Genomic DNA, 23524 nt, shown 5'->3' on the forward strand with positions numbered 1-23524 from the left:
ATTTGTCATCCTATACATGGTGACTCTGTTCAAAGCCTTGCACCTTTTTCTGGATCTCATTTATAGGGTTTTTTCGGGGGCGAGGGGTTAGAAGTGAGCTGGATATCTCACCATGTTTACAAAGACTTCGTGTTATCGTGGTCTTGACATTTTCACAGGACAATGTACACTATCCACTGGCGCTTAATCTAGCATATGCAACATTTTAAATGTCTGTCTCTCCTTCCACACTATCCAGTGTGAATGCCCTTGCGGTTATTACGGTCACCGTCTTCGGTCTACGTGTACTTGGATGTTTCATAACATATCGACGTCGTACTTCAACTCACATCGTCAGATCAGCGCACTAACATTCCGTCTTTATGCAAATACGGACTTGTGCATAGTGGTGTTGTTATCCAAAGGGTATCATACCTTCTCCGAACTGGTCGCTTGTTCTTTCCGTTTCCCTTCCAGCTTTTACCCATGCCTTCTACTTCCTGATCTGCAAGTCCTTGTCACCGCAGCGAATGCTATTCCGAATCCGAAATGACCTGTCACCGACACAGCAGGCGGGGTAGGCCTCGATTGCGAAGAATAGCATGTTAGAGGACGTGACTCGAAATATATCTTCTTTCCCGTTATTGAACATATAAGCACGCAGAAGAATCATCAAGTTCGAGGGGGGGGGTTACAGCGGAGATGGCCTGTTATTCAATAATATATATATAAGAAATAAGCACAAAATAGGCATAAATATTGTGTACGTATGTATCACGGTTCTGAAAGCTGAAAAACTTTGTTGTCCCATTCGACCTCTTGCTTCAGCGCGCCAGTGAGTATGAGCTCTTGGGTGTAGACAGGGAACTGCTGAGCTATGGGTCTCCAGATAGATATATCTTCAGCGCAAGAGATTACATGACGATTTGAGCGGCTCTTTAGCACTCTGATCGTCGGTGTTTGGGTCGATATCTGTAAAGAAATGTCAAGACAATCTATAGGAAGAAGGCTAGTCGAACCTGGCCGCCAAAAGCTGTGATAACGTTCTTCAGAAGTTTATGATCCACGGACACCTTTGCAGTCACATAGAAAATCCTCTTCGCAAATAACGTGCCTTTCAATGTCTTCGCTTTTGCAATGGCATCCGAAAGCTGGAAATTGTACTTGCGCTCGTTGGTTTGATCTTGTAGCAGATACTTATCTTCGGCTGTCACACAATAAGGTCCATCAAGAGTAAAGTGACTGCGTCAGGGCGACTCACGAAGCAATTTGTTAGAAGCTGCAGATCCTGTTGCCCATTCAGGAGACAGAATCCAAGGCGAAACAGCGAGGGCGCAAAGAAATTTTTCGGTTCGCACGACGTGTGGTGCAAGGAGATGGGTGCATTCGGACGGTCGAGTAGTTAACTTGACTCCGAGCTTTATTAGATGCTATGGACCTTTATAAGGAATGGGCGTAGAATGACTTGTAAATCACCAACCTTGAGAACATCATCGGACAGAGGTACTTGGGTCGTCATGAGCTTAACAACTCTGGATGCTTTTTGCGACGAAGGGACACTGAGAAAAAAATTCAGTCTTCACATTGTCGGAAAAAAGGATGGTTTACCTGTGTGTGCTCTGAGACATCTTTTTCTTTCCTTTCGTATGCGTGGTTGACTTCTGATTCGGATCCTCAAGCAGCTTGCGAGCAGGAAGTGTACTTCCGGATGTCTTTTCGTCGTCGTCATCACTATCGTCGTTATTGTGGACGTTATCTTTGGTCTTTTGTGGTATGTTGCGTCGTGCAGGACGTGCTGCGTCATCTTCCTCGTTCCCTGATTCATCTGACTTATCCTTGCCCTTGGCCGAACCAGTTGATAGCCTTCCTTTCTTCTTGGATCTGGAATCATTCTCGTGGTCACTGTCACTAAGTGCGCCAGATGTTCGTTTCCTTTTGGTTGACATGTCACTGACGATGCTTTTCTTTGACCTGCGTCGCATCTCTTGCTGGAAATTAACAACATCTGGCATGACTGTATCCTTCAGTTGCTGTGACGCTTTTGCAGCAGCACTTCTTTTCATTCTAGGCGATATCTCCGGCACGGCGGAGAGAGGTGGACTATTCTTCGGAGATGAGACGGCTAGCTTCGGCCTTGAACCCGAAGCTGGAGTACCTCTTCGTTCCTCCGCAGTGATGAGAAGACTCGCATCATGACCCAAAGGTGTGCGTACATTCTGGCTGGGCGCAGTATTCATGACAGAGGACCTGGGCGTGATTGTCATCGGGGGCATCAGAACGGACACCACTCTTTTGGGAGGTGTTGAAGCGGTAACTGTTTTAGTTCGTGGTCGTTCAGCACTGGCCTCCACCGTTGGCGTCGTAGGTCCTGTCCTAGTGGATCTACGACGACCACTGTGGATAGAAGCAGTTTGTATTGATACCTCTGGTTCACCGCCGGTTGCGGTGGTTGTGGGATTCGAGACGTGCAATGCATTGCCTTTCCTGCGTGCACGAGCAGCCTTGTGTGGGGTCGATTTAGAGGGTCCACTTTTCTCTTCAAAGGCTATTTCCAGATGTGATTGCTTCCGCTTCCTAATCCTTTTCATCTGAAGTTCAGGACTGTCGCTGATGTCCAGAACCTCATCGGCGATATCGATGTTTCCGTGACTTGGTACTGGCGTTGCACCGTTTTCGACTGCTCGGTGATCAGCAGATGGCTTATCGATCATATCCGGCCTGGTAACAGACGAACTGTCCGCTTTATGCGGGGATGACCGTAATTTTGACGCAGGCTCTGACGTGTCCTGTCGATCCGGTTTCCAGAGTATTGTAGGGGCGCCCATTGAGATGTCTCCGTCTGCGTCGGGTACAGGCAAGGTGACAAATTCGGCGACTTTTGTTGCATCCCGGGCACTGTTTTCCATCCCGATGGGTACCTTCTGTAATGTTTGGAGATATTCTCGATCTTCTATCTCTTCACGTTCCAATTCGGCCAAATCTTCAACCGCCCTTCCCACACCTCTTCGACCTAAGAGCTGAGAAAAGTCCATGTTGGGCGCAAACCCGATGTACTTGTCCAATCCCACAGTTAAATTTCGCCATTTGATAAAACAGTCTTCCAGCCAAGTATGATTCACAACTGGTATGGACCAGGCTTGAGCTTTCGTGACTTTGACCCCGGTTTGGCTATTTGAGTAGAAATCATTGAGCTATAAAATAATGTATAGTGGTATCGACCTACTAAGCCGCAATGACCACAGTGTTAGCACCCGTCATATTGGCTGTGAAGGATGCACCCATGGCATCTATTAATTTCTTGAGATAATCTCGCGTCTCGCCAGTGTAATTGGTGATAGTGACGACCTAATGAGATCAGAATATGTACCGACTCACCACAGTAAATGCTTACATGGGATGAAAACCCTTCAACAGGTTTCCTAGGAATGGGGTAATGGAGTAGTTGATCCACTGGTCTGGAAAGGGTACCAGTCGCTTGTACATTAAAAACCCAAGCGAGGGTGCCAATCGTCTTCCCAGCTCGCGCGGCCTAATACCATCTTGAGGGCAAAAGTATGCAGGAAAAGCAAAACCAACTAGCCTTGAAGTATGCCTTCCCACTTCGAAACCTGGTAACATAAATGTCGCAAAATTCCACGTTTGTCAGTTCTTCCTCTTCGTCGCCATCACCATTATTAGAGCGGTAATTCAAGATAGTCCCTTGGGCAATACGGATGCTTTTTTCAACGGCCTCGCGTCTGCCCTGGCTCAATTCTAGACTCGTACTTAGCAAGATGTGGCGTCCTTCCCACACGTTTTTGACAGGAAGACCAGAGAGATCAGAGTCTGGTCTCAAAAGAGCTGTCTTGTACAGCACCTTTTTATCTGGATCCAACTTACGCATCTTTTTTGCATCATCCAAGTTGCTCTGTTGCGTGTCCTTGAGATATGACGGATCTGGCCATTGATAAATCGCGACATCAAGACTTCCCATCCCCAGCCGAATGACGTCGTCGAACCAATGAGGCAGAATAATGTTAATATGAGTGACTTCTTGATACTGCATCGCAGTTTTGTACTTGTCAGACGAACACGAGACAGCAAACAGATGGGTGACGTCTCGAGTCAGTCCTAATCGCCACTGGCCACCCAGCGCTGTGACTCCAGCGGAGAGTGTTTCTAGGTCTGCTGCTGACAACTGAAAAGGCTTCGAGTTAAACAGGAAGTGGATAAGGTAGATATATGCACGCACATCGGCAGAACATGCAACGACACCGGAGAATAGAAAGGCGGGATCTGGCGAGTAATAAGCCGTTCTAGAGCCACCATCAGATGATTCGGGAAGAAGAGGTGAGACCTACTGTTGAAGCTTTCCCATCGTCAAAGAGCGGTCGACCCATAGATCCTACGCGACAGAGCCCGTGATTGAAAAAGTAAGATCTTTCATGTATGATTAATACATACCGTTACAACGCCTATAGAGTCGTCAACGTCCTGCCAGCTTTCAAAGCGATTGGTGTTGGTAATGATGTGCGTGGCTTCGTTCATGGAATGGACAGCGATGGCACCATTTTGACTAAGACCCAGTCGAAGTTCTGCCGCACGATCCTCTGGAAATGATGAAGGCAAGAAGTATCTGATGTCTTGGAAAAGGGACATGAATGTTGTGGCTAAGGCGCGCCGGATCCTCAACGTCGCGAGTGTCACAGTCTCGTGACTTATACCATTATTGAAACAATTATTTTGCTGAGATCGGCATTCGCCGGCTGCAACTACTGACTGAATGGAATTTTTTGCGGAGTCATCTTGATTCTATCCGATATTGACAACCTTCTCTTTGGACGAACGGCAAGAATACATTCTTCAATATCAAGGATGGCGTTTCCATCTCATGACAGTCAGTTTATTTCTTTTGACACCTGACTGGACATTGTACCAACAAGATTTTCCAGTCTCTGCCCAATTTGATTTTCCAAGGGAGGAGGAGAAGGTTTTGGCCTTTTGGAGAGAGATAGACGCGTTTCGTACGAGTATGAAGCTTTCCGAAGGCAAACCAGTGTTTTCATTCTACGACGGCCCACCCTTTGCCACTGGTCTGCCTCACTACGGTCATCTCCTCGCTGGCACCATCAAAGTGAGTTCTTTGTTATACGTGTGCTTTCATTTTTACCCTTGTAACATAAGGACATAGTTACGCGGCATGCTCATGCCAGCGGCTATCACGTTCCTCGTCGCTTTGGCTGGGATACTCACGGTCTTCCCGTCGAGCATGAGATCGATAAACGTCTCAATATTACTGGAAAGGCCGATGTCCTGAAACTTGGGATTGATAAATACAACGCTGAGTGTCGAAGCATCGTCATGCGTTATTCCTCAGAGTGGAGAAACACTGTAGAACGAATGGGGCGATGGATCGATTTTGATAATGACTACAAGACACTGAATATCTCGTTCATGGAGTCGGTTTGGTGGGCTTTTAACGAACTCTTCAAGAAAGGGATGGTCTATCGTGGTTTAAAAGTCATGCCCTATTCAACCGGTCTCACGACACCTTTGTCCAACTTTGAGGCAGGCTTAGATTATAGAGATGTAAACGATCCTGCAGGCGAGTTATTTCTCTTTCGATGCAAAAATCCCCTTCTAAGACTGCAAGTACAGTCACTGTCGCATTTCCTCTCGTGGATGATCCTAGCACATCGTTGTTGGCATGGACAACCACTCCATGGACATTGCCATCCAATCTGGCCCTATGCGTACACCCCGACTTCACCTATGTCAAAATCCATGATCAGGACAGAGATCAAAATTTTATACTTTTCGAAGGGCTTTTGTCGACACTCTACAAAGATCCCAAGAAAGCCAAATTTAAGAAAATTGGGCAGTTCCTTGGCGTGGATATGAAAGGATGGAGATATGTGCCGATGTTTGAGTATTTCACCGAGAAGGTAACATATTTACCCAGCGACAGTTGACGGATGCGTACTCAACCCCTTCAGTTTGAAGATAAGGCTTTCAGGGTGGTTGTGGATACCTATGTTACCGCGGCAGACGGCACCGGCATCGTTCACCAGTCCCCTGGTTTTGGTGAAGATGACCATCGTATCGCTGTAGCTCACGGTGTCCTTCGTCCTGATGAAATGCCACCTTGCCCGATTGATGACGCCGGAAGGTTCACAAAAGAGGTCCCTGACTTTGCCGGTGATCACGTCAAGGTCGGGTTACATGTACAGATGTGGAAGTAATCTAACCAAGTTACGTAGGTTGCAGATAGCAAAATCCAAAAGATCCTCAAGGCTAAAGGTCGGCTCATTGTGCAGTCAACAATGAAGCACTCTTATCCCTTCTGCTGGCGGCGCGTATCCTCTATTCTAAATCAACTCCTCTGTTTCCTGAATGATTTGAAGGTCGGGGACACCTCTGATTTATCGTGCAGTGCCTGCGTGGTTTGTTCGTGTGACGCCCATTGTTGATGACCTCGTGAGGAATAATCAAGAAACCCTATGGTCTGCTTTGTGTGTTTACGTCATTTTTTCTCGTTCAACTTTGTTGCAGGGTTCCGCAAAGTGTCGGAGACGGCAGATTTGGAAACTGGCTAGCCAATGCTCGCGATTGGAATGTATCCCGAAATCGTTACTGGGGAACACCCATCCCCCTTTGGGCGAGTGAGGATCTGGAAGAGGTTTGTTCAGTCCCGTGTCATGATGCCATGCTGACTTTGTTCCAGATTGTGTGTGTTGGGTCTATCGAGGAGCTCGAAAGACTATCAGGCCGGACAGAGATTAAAGATCTGCATAGAGAGAGCATTGACGATATCACCATTCCGTCATTTAAAGGAAAAGGTGTACTGAAACGCATTGAAGAAGTTTTTGATTGCTGGTTTGAGTCTGGCAGGTACGTTGTACCTTTTACTTGGCCAAAGATGCGTATTTGAACTCGCGCAGTATGCCCTACGCCCAGCTCCACTACCCTTTCGAAAATCAGGACCTTTTCGAGAAAACCTTTCCTGCCCATTTTGTTTCCGAAGGCATTGATCAGACGCGGGGTTGGTTCTACACTCTTCTTGTGTTGTCAACGCATCTCTTTGGGAGCGCCCCGTGGAGGAATCTGATTGTAACTGGTCTTGTGCTTGCATCGTAAGTCTCAGCTATCCTTTCCCCTAACATGATCATTTCACTGTGACCGGACAGTGATGGAAAGAAAATGAGCAAGAGTTTGAGAAATTATCCCGACCCCAATATCATCATCGACAAGTACGGAGCAGATGCTACCCGGTAAGTGGGATTTATGAAGTATTGCATGTGACTTAGGGTGCAAATTTTGGACAGGATGTTCTTGGTTAACTCGCCAATTGTGAGAGGCGACAACCTCCGATTCCGTGAAGAGGGAGTCCGCGAAGTCATCTCCCGAGTCCTACTTCCATGGCTCAATTCTTTCCGATTCTTCCTCGGTCAAGTCGCATTATTAAAGAAGGCCAGCGGTGTCGACTTTATGTACAATGCACAGGCACCATTGCCGAATAATGTCATGGATCGTTGGATCCTTGCCCGTTGTCAGTCCTTGATCAAATTGGTGACAGAAGAGATGGCTGCCTACCGACTATACACCATCATTCCCCGCCTGCTTGATCTAGTAGACGAGCTGACGAACTGGTATATCCGTTTCAACCGGAAGCGCCTGAAGGGTGAAAATGGGGTTGAAGACACCTTAGCTGCCCTCAACACATTGTTTGAAACTCTTTTCACTCTCTGTCGAACTATGGTATGTGAGCAACTCGTTTTCTCTGTCGTTGCTCAAATGTCACGTCTAGTCATCGTATACACCATTTCTGACGGAGAATATTTACCAATCTCTCCGCAGATTCATTCCAGAGGACCCGGCTGCTGGAGACAATCGGTCCATCCATTTCATCGGCTTCCCTAAAATCAAAGAGGAGTACTTTGATGCTGAGATTGAAAGACAGGTCAGACGTATGCAATCAGTCATCGACTTGACTCGGAACATTCGAGAGAAGAACAATCTCTCGTTGAAGGTACGCTGTGAACGTTGCCACGATATTTATCTTACGCTCTCCTAGACACCGTTGAAAGAACTACTTGTGTTCCATCCCGAGGCGCAATATCACGCTGACGTGAAACCCCTACAAGATTATATCCAATCTGAACTCAATGTACGCGATGTCATCTTCAGTACTGATGAGACGCTGTCAGGTGTGCGATACCGTGCAGTCGCTGATTGGCCTGTCTTGGGACGCAAACTCCGAAAGGATCTTGGTCGAGTGAAGAAAGCATTGCCGGACGTATCGAGTGACGCTGTCAAGGAGTACCTCACCACTGGTACCCTTTTGGTTGACGGTATTGAGCTGGTGACTGGTGACCTTACCGTGCAACGATATCTGGAGCTTCCGTCCAGTGCTCTGGGCCAATACGGAACGCACACAGATAATGACGTCGTTGTGAGGCTTGATATACAGGTTCATGCTGAGCTGCAGGGCGAGTGGTTGGCCCGAGAGTTCACCAACCGGGTTCAGAAGCTGCGAAAAAAAGCAGGCCTGCAAGCAACGGATGATGTGGATGTCTTCTATCTCTTCCCCGAGGGCTCTGGGTCAGAGATCACAGCTGCCTTGCGTGAACACGCGGATTTGATCAGGCGAACCATAGGAAGCGTACCGGTAGAGAGGACGGGAGAAGGCGAGAGTGGGGAAGTGCTCATCGAAGAGGCGCAAGAGGTGGCGGATGTAAAATTTGGGCTGTACTTGGTCAGGCCGTAGACTTCGCCAGTTCCGGAAGCAGAGAAAGAAATGCTGTACTACAATAGAATTATTTAAGTGAGGAAATATAGCAGGAGGAGTTGCGGGAGTAACATCGAGACCTCAACTTGAGATGCTATTTCTTGGTCGTACCGAAGCCTCCAAAACCCATCAACTCCATCATGTCATTGTCTTGACCTACTGATACCTCCTTGGCGAGCTCCAGACGTGCCTTTTCTTTCTCTGCTTTCTTCTGAGCTTTGTTTCTTTCCCGTAGAGCTAGCTCCTTTGCCTTGACTTCAGCCAGCCGCTGATCAAAGTCAAATGCCTTTGCTGACACGGAATCCTTTGTTCTTTCTCGCAAAAGCACTATGCGGGCGCGAACTTGCTCCAGCGTAGAACGTTCGAGTTTTGTGGTCTGTCCGATTGCCCGTAAGTCTGGAAGGGAATCTCAGTGATGCTACGGGGTCGTTGGATGTATGTTTCCACTAACGGGCTCGGCTGTTGACATGGTCGAGGTAGCTTGTGGTATCTTTGTATGTCCGATTACATGTCTCACAATAGAATCCAGGCTGCCCGGGACCTCGTCCTCCTGGATTCTGTACAACCATCGTTTTATTGAGGTTCTTGTCAAGCTCCAAGGACCCTTCTCGTCGCTTCATCAGCTCTGTTGGCTTTGGAAGATCGTCGCGACGAGCTGTTTTCCGTGGTCTCTTGCCTGGAAAAGTAGTAGAACAGTATGGCACCTTAGGCTCAAAAATCGCACCTTGCTTTATCCGTTCTTCATTGTCTTGCATACGTTCCTTCTCATCTAGATCACGTTTCCGTGCCTTCTCTGCATATTCTTCCTTGTCCCATTTTTTCCTGAAGTCTGTATCCGACGCTTTGGATGTCATGCCCCAAGTGAGAATTGATTACGCTGTCCTGATTACGAGCCGATCACAGCATGTGTCACGCGTGACATACTTACATATTCGTATTTCCTCATTTCCTAATTGTTCAACACGGTAAAGCACGCTTATTATTACCCAGGTCTTCGTTTTTCTCTTCTTACACGGAGAAGTACATTTCGGGCCAATGTCTGGTCATGTCTTTGCAGGAACCCTTATGGCGAGTAAAGAGTAAGGGGGGTCCACCTTTTCTCTTGATGTCGACCCTAATGCTCCTCTACAGCACGCCCGTGCCCATTTTATCGGCAAGGGAACTGTATCTTCTCCTCCAGTTGTAATTTTCTTCATATCGAAAATGGATGGGGTCCGCATGAGACTATCCTGGTCGCGCCGGAACCATACCCATCCCAGATACTACCAGGCAAGGTCCTCGACCAACTACCAGCAAATGCCTCGTACCATTCTGTACATATTTCCGAACTGCTTCACGTTCTGAAGGACGTCATTGAGGACGCTTCCGATGGTACTTTGATGACAGTTTCAAATGCGCACTGGCAAACGGAGAATCCGGTAAGAGCCTCGGATTCGGTCGAGCCCGTAACGTATGGACATGGTGATATTTTTCCCGGTCCTGTTACGGCCCTTCCTCTTACCTCCAACAGTACCGATGTTTACTCTGAGCTTGACGTTAACGACACTATCCATCCGGTTCGTTCCCTTTCCTTGGAGGAGGTACCTTGCTTTATGCCCTTTCCACGTCCCTCTTCCGACATTGCTTCTTTTCCACATCCGGAGCTTCACCTTCCGGACACTCCCAATCTTCTCTCCCCAGTCAATCTTCCCGACCTCCAACTGAAAACGTTTTTCCGCGACTATCACGACTCTTCCATTCGTGATGAGCACATTTCTGGCAGTTGGTCTACGCCCATGCCCCTTGCTATGTCTCCCCCCATTAGCCCTGCCCCTACGTCTACTTTTGACCTTCTATCGTCCCCATTTCGTTCTCCTTCATCACGCATCATGTCCCCAAACTTTACTGCTTTCTTTCATCGACTACATCTGATCTCTCCGCTCCCTAGCAATGATCGCGGTAACTTTGATCCACCAGACCTTAGTCTAGACGCACTGGATTCTCCAACGTCTGATGGCCCAGACAAGTCAAGTGCTAACGCCCTTGACGTGCACACATCCAGTGTTGAAACGTCTCTGGATTCTGTAGATGTGTTTGGGTCTCCCCTCATTCAGCTAGATACAGGCGTAGTGGGATGCCCCTGCCCTGATCAATACGACAATTCAAATGAAGAACAATCAGGCGCCATATGGGCGCATGACCGTGATATTTCCGCTTCCTTGAGCACACCTCCAACTCACGACCTAACAGAAATGCAGTCATCAAGGATCCGAACTGAACTGCTGGGTGAAGAATTGGGCGAGAATAACCTTTCCGATGGCAGTCCGACCGCTCAACTTGCCTATTTTGATGAGCCTGCCGTTTCAATCAGTCAGGACGATACAGTTACCGCACTGTACACTTCTTATTCAGATTTATCGGACAGGAACATAGCGAGTAGTCCAAAGTCTCTCACACGAAGTTCATCAAAGAGCTTGTCCCCCTTGATCACAGCATCCACCTCCACCCTTTTGGGAAGTCGAGTTTTCACACCACCACCTCGAGGATCTCGCAAACGATCAAATGACGTCGTGAGCTCGCCATTATTGTCACCCCCCACGTCGCTCGACTCTCCACCACAATATCTCGCTGCTTCCAAAACTTTACCAACGATCGATCCACATCTCTCGATTCGTAGTGCGTCATCAGAGGCAAATGCGACCCCAACACTGTCGTCAAATATTATACCTTTGATCCGACAGGCTGGAATCCTAGAAACGGCTTTGGAAGCAATGGAATCTCCTGTGTCCTTATCCCCCGTACCATCATCGTCTTCTTCTCGTCATGGATGCGAAATCGCTGGGGATAAGTTACCGAGTCGCGGAAGGTCATCATATGATGAGCAACGTCAACTGTCTTCCTCAACCAAGGTCCCCTTTGGCTTCAGGAAATCATTTGTACTGGTTCGTCGTGTTGTACACTCCCAGGAATGCAAACTGACCTTTTGATTAGGGTGGGTCCCGAAACTCGTCTCTTATGATGAATCGAATGTCAAAAGTCGGCCCGTCAAGAGACTTGGCGACTGAATCGCTGCAAGATCAGTCACCGAAATCGCCCTCCACTGGCCTTAAACCTCTCAGATTAGTGCGTACTTGTAAGATAAAACGAAAACATCCGCTTGAATCGCTTTTCTAGTCCACTATCTTAACAGCTAAATCTATAACACCATCTGCATCACCGTCTAGCTCCACATTTATTCCAGGTTTGACAGGATTTATCAACCAGAAGGACCGTACACTGACAATAAGACAAAGGAAATTCACATCGTACATCGTTAGCGTCTACAACTGTAACATCGAATTCTTCATTGTCGAACAACATTTCGGTATTATCACTACTATCGCCTGTGCGATGCCTTGTTCTGATAATAAACCATTCATTTACAGCTTTCACATCTCTCGCATACGTCGGAACACGATTATAATCTAATTCCTGCTCGCACAACCTCGTTATCATCCGTACACACCGTCACCAATTCATCTGCGTCTGAATCAAAATCTGCTCCTTTGGTTCGCCCTGATGATTGGATTGACAACTTGCATTCTTCCCATGGGAGAAGGAGCCATTTCCACATCTCGAGTAGGCTTTCCGAACCTCCTCCGAGTCCTCAGTCTTCCCTAGAAGTCAGCACGAACGTTCAGGCCCACAACATTGATGATTATACCATTCGACGACCAATACATATAGGTACACCTACACTTCCTGTGCTGCTACCACCTCGCCCTCTTTCATCTTCTATCACGACACCTAAGCCTTCACTTATGTTTGCCATTGCCAGTGATGATGTTCAACAAGTACGTCAAGTACTGGAGCATGGGGAAGCCAGCCCGAATGACAATGCAGGACCCCAGTCGGCTTTGGCCTTTGCTATTACAAATGATCAGTTGTTACAAAAGCTAGAGATCGTAAAGACCTTGCTAGCCTTCGGTGCTGATACTTCTTCGCTTGAGAAGGAACTTGGATCACCCCACGGAACTGACGCTAAATCGCTAGGCTCTGCCTTGGATCAGTTAGACCCGGCCACTCGGTACAGTGCTCTCTCGTTGCTGTCAACTTTGGTATTCACAGTATCATCAGGTATTACATTTCTAGAACAACCGCATTCCTTACAAAGAGCTCTTCTACGCTGATGCGATGCTCTTCGTTCCGACCACTAGCTCGCATTCGTTTCGGGATCATCGGCCAAGATCGAGCTCTTGAACAGTTGTTCAGGGTCTTGAGTATACACAATAATCAAAAGGCGACAGCGCCCATTGTGATATTGCTGTGCGGTGAGCTAGCTGCTTCCATCTATCGTGTTGGGTTGCCTGGCTTATCATCATTTTGAAGGTCCTAGCGGACACGGGAAAAGTCTTTTGGCGCAGAAATGTTGCTCTTTATTTCCCTCCACATCAGCATCTATTAATTACCTCTTCACATCTAGTTGGACCCCTTCTTGACGTTCCTACTCACACCGTTAATATGACAACACTACGATCCGCTCATGACTTATGGCAGTCTTATTCGATAAGTCGTTATCAGGTCTGTGATACAATATTATGCCTCTACAGCTAGGTGAACATTTATCAGGATGGCTCCCCCTGCACGCTGGCGGAATTTCTGATCAACAACGAAGGCAAAAGATGTGTGGTCGTGCTTGACGTAACAACTGTCTGCTCAAGCCCTTTGTTCTTCTGCTGATAATTGATATTAGGAGATAGAGAAGACCCAGGATCCTAGTGTTCTATGGTCTTTGCTTCTGCCATGGGAACTTGGTATGTGCGTCCTACATAGTTTTACCCTCTCCTCATCATAGATGTACTACAGGCCGTTGTTCTTTTGAGGCGAACACCATGAACATCGATGTTCACAATACTATATGGCTTGGAACATCAAACATTGGCCAGGACCTTGTCTTCGAATATCATGAATCGTTAGAGCATCCTAACAAGGTCATGTCTCGGGAAGAGTACGTCAAGCTGATGTCCCTCTTGCGGCCTCGCGTCTCAAGGCGCCTTAGTGTATGTTGCGCCTGTTGATCTGGAAATCTATACTGACACAATATTCAGCCATCCATCCTTTCTCGGGTTACAACCATATTACCCTTGGTCCCTTTTACGTTGGACGAGATGAGAGCTATTGCCTCGGAGGCATTGCAGTCGACATCGGGAGACATCATAAAAGACATGTCTTCCGAGGTCCTCACCTCCGTGGTCGAAGGTGCGCTTTCAGGATCTATTCCATCCGAGGGTGCGCGATCTCTATACCGCGCGGTGTCGAATCTATTGGTAGATGCCTTGGATTTAGTTTAATATATAAGCGCTGTTTCCCTTCAATCCCGCTCGGAGCCAAAGCGCCGTCCTGTAACGGAGAAGAACGGTGATTTCCTGTTCTCATTTTGATAGTAATGGCCTCAGTCGGTGGTTCTTCAATTCGCGTGCGGGCTCGTCGGTATCTTCTGAACGACGCCTTGAATGACTGCTGGAGGGCCGGCGCCGTTGGTTATCACATTCCCTACGGTATTTTTCGTTATCTTTGATGGTCCTTATGGAAAAGTCATTGTGAGGAGTATTAGGCTTGCATCAAAAACTTAGTTTCGAATCACAGCCAAGTCGCTTTGGATTACAAGGCCCGACGGTGCCACGTGGCGGTTACCGCCTTTCGCTTTACTACTGCAGTTCATGCTGCGGGTATCTCTGTTTTACCTTCCAGCTTGGCTTAGCGTTCGCCAACGAGAATGAACGATGCAAGACTCGACGATGAAATCAATTGGGCTGTTTCCTTTCCTCTCCCTTTCCGCGTCATGGTCTTGGTCGGACTGGGCATTTTAGGATGGGCAACGAATCTCCATGGCCTCAACATGTTTGGCGTGGACGCCATCAGTACGATGGAGCTCCGTGTGGATCCCAGCCAGCAGCCGATTTCATTACGAATAGCAGGCATGCAGCTAACGACACCCTCTTCAATTTATGGCCCCGTCTACCGCCTGGCTTTGGCGTATTTTTCCTGGTGTCTGACATCTTGGGCATTGTTTCGCTATCTGACATATGGGAACGCGGTGTTGACCGACGTCTTCGCGTATATACCGGGAGTGGCAACACTGATCATTTTGTTCGTTCTCATTTGCCCTTTTCATATCTTTCACAAACGAGAGCGGGACAAATTTTTGTTGTACGTGTCCTTTATTTTCGCTGCCTCGGCGGGCTATTAAACTGCCTCAGGTCTATTCGGCGATGCGTTTCATCCTCGATGGATAGTCCTGTGTATTTCGCAGATGTTGTGTTCGCCGATGTCTTTACGTCGTTTGCCAAGGTCTTGGGCGACGTCTGGTTATGCATGCGCATGTTGTCTCCAGGAAACAGTGTTCTAGTTCCGCCAAGAGAAGATGGGTGGCTTCGATGGGTTATGCCTGCAATTATGAGGTGGGTAGTACTCTATTCATAATATCTATGGCCATTACCAAACACTGTGCAGCCTTCCGTATCTAGTACGCTTTCGACAATGCATAATTGAGTATTCGTCCCCTACAAACGAAAGTCATCGACCCCTCTACAATGCGGCAAAATATGCAACGTCTTTCCCGGTTATTTTTTTGTCGGCCGCCCAACGGATAGTAGTGACGGAACTGGAGCAAAAAAAGGGTGATGAGGTCACACAAGTCGCCTGGCATGGTGAACATCCACTTTTCCGCCTGTGGTAGGTCTTCCTTGTAAGTCGGATGTCTGCACTATGACCTATCTATTTTAGGTTGCTCTTTGCTGCCATCAATTCTCTGTATTCTTTTTGGTGGGATATCACCAACGATTGGGGATTAGAATTGCTCAAACCAACGGCGATGGGCGATACTCATAATCGACGGCGCCTGCCTCGCCATTTGATGCTCCCACATCTACACTCCGGAAGACCCCTTGTGGCACGAGAGATAGAGTCTCCTGCGGAACTACATCATCAGAGTGCAAGTCAACCTTATCCTTATGGACTTCGTCCTACAATACTGTATCCTTTATCCGTATACCCTCTTCTAATATTCCTCAATCTTGTACTTCGATTAACTTGGTCGATCAAGTTGTCCAGCCACCTTCACTCAAAAAGCGACGGAAGCATTACCATATTTTGCTTGGAAATCGCGGAAATCATTCGTAGATGGATGTGGGTATTTGTTCGGGTGGAATGGGAAACCATTAAGATGTCGGAGCAGGACATGGGTAGCGAAGGCGACTACGAGTTGGTGCAAAGCGCGGATGCTGAGGAATTAACGTGAGCTTGAGGATAGCACGATGTATTCCCACTTAGACGAGGACGAGCATAAGAATCGGGGATGACGGCTACGATAAGTGCGAAGATGAGCAGTACCGGGACAAAACGGGTATATCTGCCACCCCTCAGCTTTATTGATCAACCGGTTTCCGGGAAAGAGACGTGGAAATGGAGCTGACCGGTACCGAGCACGTGATCCGTTTTTATCCCTCCCCGACACTTGTAGATTTCGTGCATTTCATCCGGGGTCAGTTGTCGCCGTCATCTGACGATGGACTAATCTTGTTCCGTCTCGTGCTTGCGAACGCATATATAAAACGAGAGGATGGGGCGTTGATGTCCATTACAGCTCTCTTCCCCCATCCCATACCATCCAATTCGTTATGAAGGTCGCGTCTATTCTGTCCATCTATGCAGCATGTTGCTCACGACAACTTCATAGGTTCTTGCCATCTTGTACCACGGTTATGCCGCAGCTGAGGCCGAAAGCCGCCTGTTGGGCACCGTCGAGAACAAGGTAGCTCAATTCCTCCGCGTCTGTTGGTGAAACTGAACTGAACATCCTTCCCAAGCTCGGACTTGAAGAGTGGTTGACGTCCCAGGGTCATGAGTTTATTGGTGAGCACCCTACATCGCTCTCATAAGTATGCTTGCTTACTCATTCTCCATTCAGTATGTTGAAGCTGCAAAGATTGTACCCTCATTTTTAAATCCACCGTTCGCAGGTCTCGAGCAGCAAAGAAGGTCCCGATAGCGACTTCCAGAAACATATCGTAGATGTGCGTGTCCGATGTCGATACGTACATTAGTTCATGTCTCATCCACTTCCAAGGCCGAAGTCTTGATTACTACACCATTCCACCCGGGATATCTTACCAGGGATCTGATCGAAAAGGTACATCGAACAGTGGCTTGACCAAATTTATTGAACTAAAAGACCTCCAGGCTAAGAACCTCAAGATCTGCGTCACTGCCGGTGTTGGCTCTGACCATATTGATCTTAACGCTGCGGTTGACCACAAGATTCAAGTTTTAGAAGTCAGAATCAACCTTGCCCAAAGTCGAATTCATGCTGATACTTATGCCAGGTGTCTGGATCCAATGTGGTGTCAGTAGCAGAGCATGTTATCATGAGCATTCTTCTACTCGTTCGCAACTTCGTACCCGCTCATGAAGTCAACTTTTTCTTCTTTGTTTATGCCCACAATCACCTTACCTTACATTTAGATGATCGAACGCGGGGACTGGCAAGTGTCTGATATCGCCCGGAACGCCTTCGACCTGGAAGGAAAAATCGTAGGCACTATCGGTGCCGGAAGAATCGGTTACAGGGTCCTTCAAAGGCTTGTCCCCTTCGACACTAAAGAGCTATTGTACTATGACTATGCTCCCCTCCCGGCTGGTCAGTAGTCACGTAGCTGTGCTCGATTCGATGCTAAGTCATATTATCATAGCTGCTGCTGAAAAAGTCAAAGCCCGCCGTGTCGAAGATTTGAAGGTACGACAGTGCTCTTACCTCCATCACATGTAATTCATTTATCCTCTCCATTGTAGGAATTCGTTTCCCAGGTAAGTTTTTACGTCGCACGATATAGTGATAAGATGCTGAATCCATTCAGTGCGATGTCATTACTGTCAACTGTCCTCTTCACGAGGGCACTAGGGGTCTGGTTAACGGCGATTTGTTGAGCCATTTCAAGGACGGCGCTTGGCTGGTCAACACCGCGCGCGGTGCTATTTGTGACAAGGATGCCGTCGCAAAAGCATTGAAGAGCGGCAAGCTTAGTGGCTACTCCGGTGCGTGTTTTTTTCTGCATTTACTCCGTCAATAGCTCAAACGTTTACTTCAGGTGATGTCTGGAATGTCCAGCCGGCCCCCAAGGATCACGTCTGGCGTACCATGAAGAACCACTTGGGAGGCGGAAACGGCATGGTTCCCCACTATTCTGGTACTACTCTCGACGCTCAAGCTCGCTATGCTTTGGGAACGCGGAACATCTTAGAAAACTACTTCACCAATAAGCCACAGGATCCCCAAAATATCATCGTCGGGCTCGGGAAATATGAGACCAAGGCCTGTAAGTGTACTTCCTGTAGCATCCTATCCGCCATGTGTTAACTTGGATTTAGATGGACAGCGTTAGTCTGTTCTGGTGCAATTCTTTCCGCGAAAACCCATGTACTTCTGTTGACCAATCCGCCTTGTATTGACCCATCACAGAAAATGACAAACTAAGTTTCATGAAATGCATGTTAGAATACAGTGAGCTATATATGCAAGTACAAGCCAGATACTGTAAATGAGTAGCAAATAAGTTAAACAAGGAAGACGCATGCGAGCTATTTAATCTTCACGCTTATTTCTCTCCGCCATTCGGGAAGTGACCAACTTTTCCAACCTGGCGGCGGCCTTCTGGTATATGCTGTCTGGCGGGTTATACGCCCGACAGTTCTCCCATATCAAGTTAGCATCAGCAACAAAGTCATCCACAGATCCGTACTGATGAGTCTCCAATTTGTGTTCCATCGTCTTGAAGTCTGTGGTGGAATGGGCTTTTTGAGTCGCAGAAAAAAGTAGAGAAAGAGACAGACCCATTGGATTTGTGATGACGTCGTAGTAATCAGGTACATCTTCCCTTTTCACTGGTTCTTGGAAAGGCCAGGCCATTCCGTGGTCTTGCAGATCCCGCAATAGTTGCTCCATGAAACCATGATCTGCACTTCTAGGTGTAACACGTAACGGTCTGCAAGATCGCCTCAGTTGACAAAGAGAAAATACCGCATTGTTAAACGCACTGTATCAACATTTCCGGGGTCCACCCACACTCTCCTGCAATTGAAGTACTGTTGGAAGAATTAAGCGAAAAAGAAAAACAGTGCTCACTGAGGCCTGGAACATCTTTAGGATCAACGGTAATTTCGTCAGTCCCCACCTGGAATTGCGGCAGACCCGGGTGGACGATATGTGACCTCGACATCTCGCGAATTTTCGAGATGACGGCTTCCTGCTGCTGAGTGATGATAGAGACTTTGTTAAGGTAGTCCACCTTGCGAAGCATTGTACATTGCATGATAGTTCCGCCTTCATAGTCTTTGATGTAACCGGCCCATACTGAACGATCTAAAGTGATCTCCTTCGAAAAGCCTTGTTTTTCGAAGTAGCCAACAGCGTAATTGTCCGCGTAAGTCAGAAAGTACATCATGTTTGGATACGTCTTGCGAATGTGAGCTTTGAAGTGATCCATAAGCGTTCCTCCATAGCCCTGCTGACATATAAGAAGGAGACACCCAGATAATAGTGCACATACTTTGACTTGATCTACTGATGCTGTTGCGAAGAAGACAATTTCGGCGAACCCTCGACGAGGAAACGGACGATAACAAATGCCACCAACAACTTTATAACCCCGTTTGATGATTGCAAGTGCCTTTGAATTCCTGTCGTAGACTAGTCTTGCGATATATTCGCGAGGCATTTTGGGCAGCTGCTTTTGAAATAGAGTCTTGAGCCCGGTGAGAATGACATACGATCGAGGATGCTTGTCATTCTCCACAGGTGTGATTTGTATCACTCCTTTTCGCAGTTCAATGGCGGCCATCTTTTCTGTACGGACGACGGGCTTCGAGACCTGAGTGAATATCACACGTAACAGGTAAGAAAGCCTACTTCGTTGGGAGAGGAAGCATCCACCGGTACACCTGCGGCTAGGCGTGTTATCTGCTCATCGCCGAGTTTGTCTTCCACCTTAACCCGTGTGGAATGCCCGTTTATTCCATTCACGCCTTTACTCTTGTGACCCTTTCGTGAAAGGCCGTTTGTTTTTCCTTTGGGAACTTTGCCTGGCCCCTTTTTCCCGCCTTTCTGTCCGGTTTTCCGGGTTGTCTTTTCCGGTCTCGAACCTGTTTTCGAATTCACTCGTGCGGCCAGAGGTTTGTCCTCGTCGTCGTCATCGTCATCATCGTCAGCCTCACTAAGAGAGGAAAGAGACAGACGACGCCTCTTGGTAGGAGGAGAACCATCCGAGCTCCGTGAATAACCTAGTAGCTAGATATGTCAGGGGATTTCGGACTGCAATGTTCTGTCCACAAACCAGAAGGTGCAAGAACAGACACTGGAAGTCTCATTTGTTTTCTGAGCGAAGCGATATCGTCGTCGGTATAATCAAAGTCCAGAAGCTTTCCTACATCCTGTGGGTGGCAGAACTTAGCGACTAGGAAACATGACGGTAAGGCTGAGTCGCACCTAGGTTAATCAGTGAGACTAGCCCATCGGAACAACGATGAAAACAGACCTTCAAGAGCTCATCTAGACGAATGGCAACCTTGCTCCTTCTTAAGAACTCCTCGACGCCAAGGCCAGCCTCCGTGGCATCATGTTCCTTCAACCCGTGCCCGCACCCACAAAATTCGAGGTATGGAGGAGTTGTATCTTCATCGTCTGATCCATACTGTCCAAGGTCTCCAATGGAAAACGTAGGTTGGGCCTCGTCGTCAAAGACGACTTCATCGTCAGGGTCTGGATGGAGGCCAGTGCATGATGCACAGAGAGTACAGGGAGAATGTCGAGCGATTTTGAGTGATAAAAGAGCAGGACTCAGTTCACTGGGGACGTGAGAGACCGGATAAGCATATTTCATGGCCGAAAGCAAACGGTATGTACAATGAGGTTGACCGTCGAGCGCGAGCACGTGCCGACGGCGACCCGACCTTCCCAGTGCTACCAACGACTTGGATATCATGCCTTTCTAGTAACCTGATATGTTTTTTTCTTTCTCGTGGCTCTTGGTACTGCTCTCCTGTATACTTCTGGAGACGGCTGCATGGATAAATTATACTTCTGACGGCACAGCAACGATGACCCATTATGAACTTCCAGAGAATTACGTCGCGTCTTGCGGTTGCACACCTTCGAGTACCCATTATCCGACTGCTGCCCTCTCTCAGATGGCATACGGAAGCAGTACTGCGTACGGTCCGTGGCCTGCTCCTTCCTGGCATCCTTTCCCTAACGCCGAAAGCGCTAGGTCCTGGGTGTGGAAAGTGCTTCAACTTGACTCTATTAAATACTTGGACATCAACTCCTCCATTCTACCCTTCTGTTACAAAACATATCGTCATCAAAGTAACCGATCTGTGCCCCCTAAGCGGCGACGGTTGGTGTTCTGCTACTGATTCGAAACCAAACCCGTCCGTAATTTCTGTGGTTTAGGACTGCGCGATTCTTTTATATGTCTTTCTGTTTAGTTCGGGACAATATCTGAATTTCGATCTGGCCTACCCATCCGACGCCATTCCGGACAACTTTTTCCCCTCGAACGCATCGCTGTATGGTTACACCGTACGTAGAACATTTGCAGCGTTGTCTTTGTTTGAGTAAAGCTCTGGGTTTATGTAGGATTTTGGGGTTTGGAATATCAGCTACCAGACAGTTTCGTGTGAGAATTGGGCTGGTTGGGGCAATGAGGCTGCACTGGGAAGCGTAGCGTATCTAGGAAGCGAAAGCGTTTGCTGTCCTGACAATCCTACAGTACGACTGTTGTGTTTAATCTTCTTGAATGTAGCCGCTGATAATCGCTGCAGGGAAGTGCCAACGACACTTGCCCATCGTACTCTGATGACAATGGTATTCCGCAAGTAGTTTTCCTTTTTGAACTAGGGACCGTTCTGAGATTCAACAGGCCTGATACCACCACAAGCTCAAGCCCGCGAACAGCGGGAGCTACACCCTCCATCATTATATTCGTATCTATTCTTCTGTGTTGTTACGTAGGGTAACTTGATTGTCACCATGTCTACATGAGTAAAATGATATCCTTCGTAGACCATCCATCACTATACCAATAACAATAGTTTACCTGGCTATGAACTATTCCACACGTCTGTGAGCGAGAAGTAACTGCCATGGTGGGAGATAACAGATATATGTCCTTACTTTTCTATGTCTTCGTCCCCTACTTTCCTGTAAAGACCGCGCTCCTTTCGTGATATCACGCGATGAAGCCATTGGAATGTTCGCATCCAAGCGAGGAGAGCACCGGCAACACCAACCAACAAGAGTCCAAGAATGACGTTCCTCAAAGTCGAAGAGGTCACTTCAGCCTCAAGGGTGATTGTGATTGATTCAGTTGCCATTGGTGTTGTGGCCGATAATGTTCCAGTCGTTAAATAATTGTCAGCCGCGGCGCTTGTCGTTGGCTGAGAGACTGGGGATTCCTAGCAAGCGATGAAGATTTATTTTTATATCTCTTGTACCACAAATAAAGCGATCAGAGCTCAGCATGAAGAGGTACCTGGTTTCCTTCTTCGTCGGTCACGGCCCCCACTTCGAGCTGCAGTGACACATGTTAGAAGAGAAAAGACAGGACGGCGGAAGCCCTACCTCTCCAGAATCAGCAATGATGACATCGACGACGGGCTTGTCTCGAGACTTTGCAACATTTTCTTGAACAGAATAAGAGGGATGCAGAACGTGCAGAATGGGAGCATACCAATTTGGTGTACAATATCCATGCCATCCAGAACCTTGCCGAAAACGACCTAAAAGAAAGTTTGAGAGAAATTGAGACATCGACGATCAGGTACTAACGTGTTTGCCATCCAACCAGCTGGTGACCACGGTGCAAATGAACTATGACAGAACCTTCGATATCACAGATAGACAATGAAGTGCTGTGCTTACGAATTGGGAGCCTAAGGAATGTCTAAGTTCTGCTTGAATATATAAAAAAGATGTTCTCACCATTCGTGTCTTTACCGGCATTGGCCATGGACAAGGTTCCAGGACCAGTGTGACGGAGTTTGCTGCAACATGTTAATCACAGAGACAGCTTTCTTACAGAACACCTACAAATTCTCATCGGCGAACCGGTCACCGTAGATCGACTGTACCATTTAAGTCAGACTGTGATCGACAATAAAGTGATGAACATGCCTTTCCGCCGGTTCCATCACCTTTGGCTAATGCGAAGCTTATAGATACGAACTAAAAAAAATTAAAAGGCAGATAAACGCACTGAAGTCACCACCTTGAATCCTATGGGAACATTAGATTTAAAACGGGAACGCGTGAAGTGACACCGTACATGAAATCCTTGATGACTCGGTGGAACTTGGAACCCTTATATCCGAATCCGAGTTCATTTCCGTCCTTATCCTTGCCAGTGGCAAGAGCTCGGAAGTTCTCAACAGTTTTAGGAACGGTCTACGGCATTTCAAAGTTAATAGTCGGCTAAATACTTTGAAAAAGGTCACATACACCACCGTACAAGCCCATGACGACTAAAGAGAAGAAATGAAGGAAAATAAGCAAACGGTATGAATGAGCGACATACTTCGTCCAAGTTCCTCGTCGCCATGCTTGATGTCAAAGTAGACCTTGTGCGTTATTTTAGGACCCTTGGCAGCATCGGCCGACCGAGTGCAGAAAAACGCGGTGGCAGTAAAGAGGAAAATGACCAAGGAGAGTCGACGGAAGATCATTGTGGTGGAGGAAAAGGAGGACGTGTCCGCTTTCTGAGCACACGA

At 47.6% G+C, this 23524-nt stretch overlaps 9 protein-coding genes across 9 annotated transcripts; 5 read left to right on the forward strand and 4 right to left on the reverse strand.

The window, feature by feature from the left end:
- Nucleotides 1-641: 641 nt before the first annotated feature.
- Nucleotides 642-4645, reverse strand: BT62DRAFT_993929 (uncharacterized protein). Its single transcript, XM_043190440.1, has 11 exons — nucleotides 4423-4645; nucleotides 4320-4363; nucleotides 4211-4274; nucleotides 3560-4156; nucleotides 3371-3508; nucleotides 3203-3324; nucleotides 1588-3147; nucleotides 1460-1538; nucleotides 1241-1409; nucleotides 999-1186; nucleotides 642-951 (listed from the first exon to the last, which is right to left on the reverse strand). Exons 1-11 carry the CDS (start codon nucleotides 4615-4617, stop codon nucleotides 754-756), a joined length of 3354 nt encoding a protein of 1117 aa, XP_043039752.1. The 5' UTR covers nucleotides 4618-4645; the 3' UTR covers nucleotides 642-753.
- An 82-nt stretch (nucleotides 4646-4727) lies between these two features.
- On the forward strand, nucleotides 4728-9186 carry BT62DRAFT_1075843 (uncharacterized protein). The gene is made up of 14 exons (XM_043179154.1): nucleotides 4728-4855; nucleotides 4911-5092; nucleotides 5143-5563; nucleotides 5617-5903; nucleotides 5955-6170; nucleotides 6219-6310; nucleotides 6363-6461; nucleotides 6511-6637; nucleotides 6683-6849; nucleotides 6900-7091; nucleotides 7146-7229; nucleotides 7284-7716; nucleotides 7766-7987; nucleotides 8033-9186. Exons 1-14 carry the CDS (start codon nucleotides 4834-4836, stop codon nucleotides 8723-8725), a joined length of 3237 nt encoding a protein of 1078 aa, XP_043039753.1. The 5' UTR covers nucleotides 4728-4833; the 3' UTR covers nucleotides 8726-9186.
- BT62DRAFT_1075844 (uncharacterized protein) lies at nucleotides 8697-9600 on the reverse strand (the record flags this gene model as incomplete). Its single annotated transcript, XM_043179155.1, has 3 exons — nucleotides 8697-9142; nucleotides 9198-9422; nucleotides 9471-9600. The coding sequence occupies 3 exons, from the start codon at nucleotides 9598-9600 to the stop codon at nucleotides 8841-8843; spliced, it is 657 nt and encodes a 218-aa protein (XP_043039754.1). The 3' UTR covers nucleotides 8697-8840.
- Nucleotides 9601-12525: 2925 nt separating this feature from the next.
- Nucleotides 12526-14240, forward strand: BT62DRAFT_1020895 (P-loop containing nucleoside triphosphate hydrolase protein; the record flags this gene model as incomplete). Its single annotated transcript, XM_043178269.1, has 8 exons — nucleotides 12526-12791; nucleotides 12842-13035; nucleotides 13094-13132; nucleotides 13188-13285; nucleotides 13334-13405; nucleotides 13458-13518; nucleotides 13571-13764; nucleotides 13813-14240. 8 exons carry the CDS (start codon nucleotides 12526-12528, stop codon nucleotides 14053-14055), a joined length of 1167 nt encoding a protein of 388 aa, XP_043039755.1. The 3' UTR covers nucleotides 14056-14240.
- Nucleotides 14241-14480: 240 nt separating this feature from the next.
- BT62DRAFT_980573 (EXS-domain-containing protein) lies at nucleotides 14481-16004 on the forward strand (the record flags this gene model as incomplete). The annotated part of the gene is made up of 4 exons (XM_043189525.1): nucleotides 14481-14914; nucleotides 14965-15165; nucleotides 15218-15439; nucleotides 15491-16004. The coding sequence occupies 4 exons, from the start codon at nucleotides 14481-14483 to the stop codon at nucleotides 16002-16004; spliced, it is 1371 nt and encodes a 456-aa protein (XP_043039756.1).
- Nucleotides 16005-16362: 358 nt separating this feature from the next.
- Nucleotides 16363-18327, forward strand: BT62DRAFT_931703 (NAD-dependent formate dehydrogenase). Its single transcript, XM_043186181.1, has 13 exons — nucleotides 16363-16389; nucleotides 16443-16517; nucleotides 16573-16617; nucleotides 16726-16779; nucleotides 16833-16895; nucleotides 16946-17038; nucleotides 17089-17175; nucleotides 17228-17402; nucleotides 17455-17498; nucleotides 17555-17569; nucleotides 17620-17797; nucleotides 17851-18078; nucleotides 18131-18327. The coding sequence occupies exons 1-13, from the start codon at nucleotides 16384-16386 to the stop codon at nucleotides 18142-18144; spliced, it is 1077 nt and encodes a 358-aa protein (XP_043039757.1). The 5' UTR covers nucleotides 16363-16383; the 3' UTR covers nucleotides 18145-18327.
- On the reverse strand, nucleotides 18081-21130 carry BT62DRAFT_106847 (uncharacterized protein). Its single transcript, XM_043178628.1, has 8 exons — nucleotides 20293-21130; nucleotides 20092-20188; nucleotides 19668-20038; nucleotides 19309-19620; nucleotides 18885-19263; nucleotides 18797-18830; nucleotides 18593-18744; nucleotides 18081-18538 (listed from the first exon to the last, which is right to left on the reverse strand). The coding sequence occupies exons 1-8, from the start codon at nucleotides 20737-20739 to the stop codon at nucleotides 18345-18347; spliced, it is 1986 nt and encodes a 661-aa protein (XP_043039758.1). The 5' UTR covers nucleotides 20740-21130; the 3' UTR covers nucleotides 18081-18344.
- On the forward strand, nucleotides 20645-22061 carry BT62DRAFT_1075848 (uncharacterized protein). The gene is made up of 6 exons (XM_043179156.1): nucleotides 20645-20972; nucleotides 21025-21187; nucleotides 21245-21338; nucleotides 21396-21527; nucleotides 21581-21630; nucleotides 21679-22061. Exons 1-6 carry the CDS (start codon nucleotides 20759-20761, stop codon nucleotides 21773-21775), a joined length of 750 nt encoding a protein of 249 aa, XP_043039759.1. The 5' UTR covers nucleotides 20645-20758; the 3' UTR covers nucleotides 21776-22061.
- On the reverse strand, nucleotides 21709-23479 carry BT62DRAFT_1075849 (uncharacterized protein; the record flags this gene model as incomplete). Its single annotated transcript, XM_043179157.1, has 14 exons — nucleotides 21709-21879; nucleotides 21933-22213; nucleotides 22291-22329; nucleotides 22380-22441; nucleotides 22489-22537; nucleotides 22587-22628; nucleotides 22680-22690; nucleotides 22740-22801; nucleotides 22848-22882; nucleotides 22932-22957; nucleotides 23014-23033; nucleotides 23083-23201; nucleotides 23256-23278; nucleotides 23332-23479. The coding sequence occupies 14 exons, from the start codon at nucleotides 23477-23479 to the stop codon at nucleotides 21867-21869; spliced, it is 930 nt and encodes a 309-aa protein (XP_043039760.1). The 3' UTR covers nucleotides 21709-21866.
- Nucleotides 23480-23524: the final 45 nt, after the last annotated feature.

The sequence above is a fragment of the Guyanagaster necrorhizus genome (assembly GCF_019112545.1).
Source record: "Guyanagaster necrorhizus MCA 3950 unplaced genomic scaffold BT62scaffold_12, whole genome shotgun sequence".
Taxonomy (NCBI): Eukaryota; Fungi; Basidiomycota; class Agaricomycetes; order Agaricales; family Physalacriaceae; genus Guyanagaster; species Guyanagaster necrorhizus.

Excerpts from the sequence above, each read along its gene's own strand:
- BT62DRAFT_993929 (XM_043190440.1), bottom strand. The coding sequence starts at position 4,617 with ATGTCCCTTTTCCAAGACATCAGATACTTCTTGCCTTCATCATTTCCA. Across the intron at positions 3,148-3,202 it reads ACTGTGGTCATTGCGGCTTA|CCAAACCGGGGTCAAAGTCA; the intron begins GTAGGTCGATAC and ends CTACTCAAATAG. Across the intron at positions 1,187-1,240 it reads AGCTTCTAACAAATTGCTTC|CCGAAGATAAGTATCTGCTA; the intron begins GTGAGTCGCCCT and ends ATTGTGTGACAG.
- BT62DRAFT_1075843 (XM_043179154.1), top strand. The coding sequence starts at position 4,834 with ATGGCGTTTCCATCTCATGACA. Across the intron at positions 5,564-5,616 it reads AGATGTAAACGATCCTGCAG|TCACTGTCGCATTTCCTCTC; the intron begins GCGAGTTATTTC and ends CTGCAAGTACAG. Across the intron at positions 7,230-7,283 it reads TACGGAGCAGATGCTACCCG|GATGTTCTTGGTTAACTCGC; the intron begins GTAAGTGGGATT and ends AATTTTGGACAG.
- BT62DRAFT_931703 (XM_043186181.1), top strand. Across the intron at positions 16,896-16,945 it reads CCAGGGATCTGATCGAAAAG|GCTAAGAACCTCAAGATCTG; the intron begins GTACATCGAACA and ends AAAGACCTCCAG. Across the intron at positions 17,403-17,454 it reads CTATGCTCCCCTCCCGGCTG|CTGCTGCTGAAAAAGTCAAA; the intron begins GTCAGTAGTCAC and ends ATATTATCATAG.
- BT62DRAFT_106847 (XM_043178628.1), bottom strand. The coding sequence starts at position 20,739 with ATGATATCCAAGTCGTTGGTAGCACTGGGAAGGTCGGGTCGCCGTCGG. Across the intron at positions 20,039-20,091 it reads GTCTGTTCTTGCACCTTCTG|GTTATTCACGGAGCTCGGAT; the intron begins GTTTGTGGACAG and ends TCTAGCTACTAG. Across the intron at positions 18,539-18,592 it reads CGTCATCACAAATCCAATGG|ACTTCAAGACGATGGAACAC; the intron begins GTCTGTCTCTTT and ends ATTCCACCACAG.
- BT62DRAFT_1075848 (XM_043179156.1), top strand. The coding sequence starts at position 20,759 with ATGTTTTTTTCTTTCTCGTGGCTCTTGGTACTGCTCTCCTGTATACTT. Across the intron at positions 21,339-21,395 it reads CATCGCTGTATGGTTACACC|GATTTTGGGGTTTGGAATAT; the intron begins GTACGTAGAACA and ends GGGTTTATGTAG. Across the intron at positions 21,631-21,678 it reads TCTGATGACAATGGTATTCC|GCCTGATACCACCACAAGCT; the intron begins GCAAGTAGTTTT and ends GAGATTCAACAG.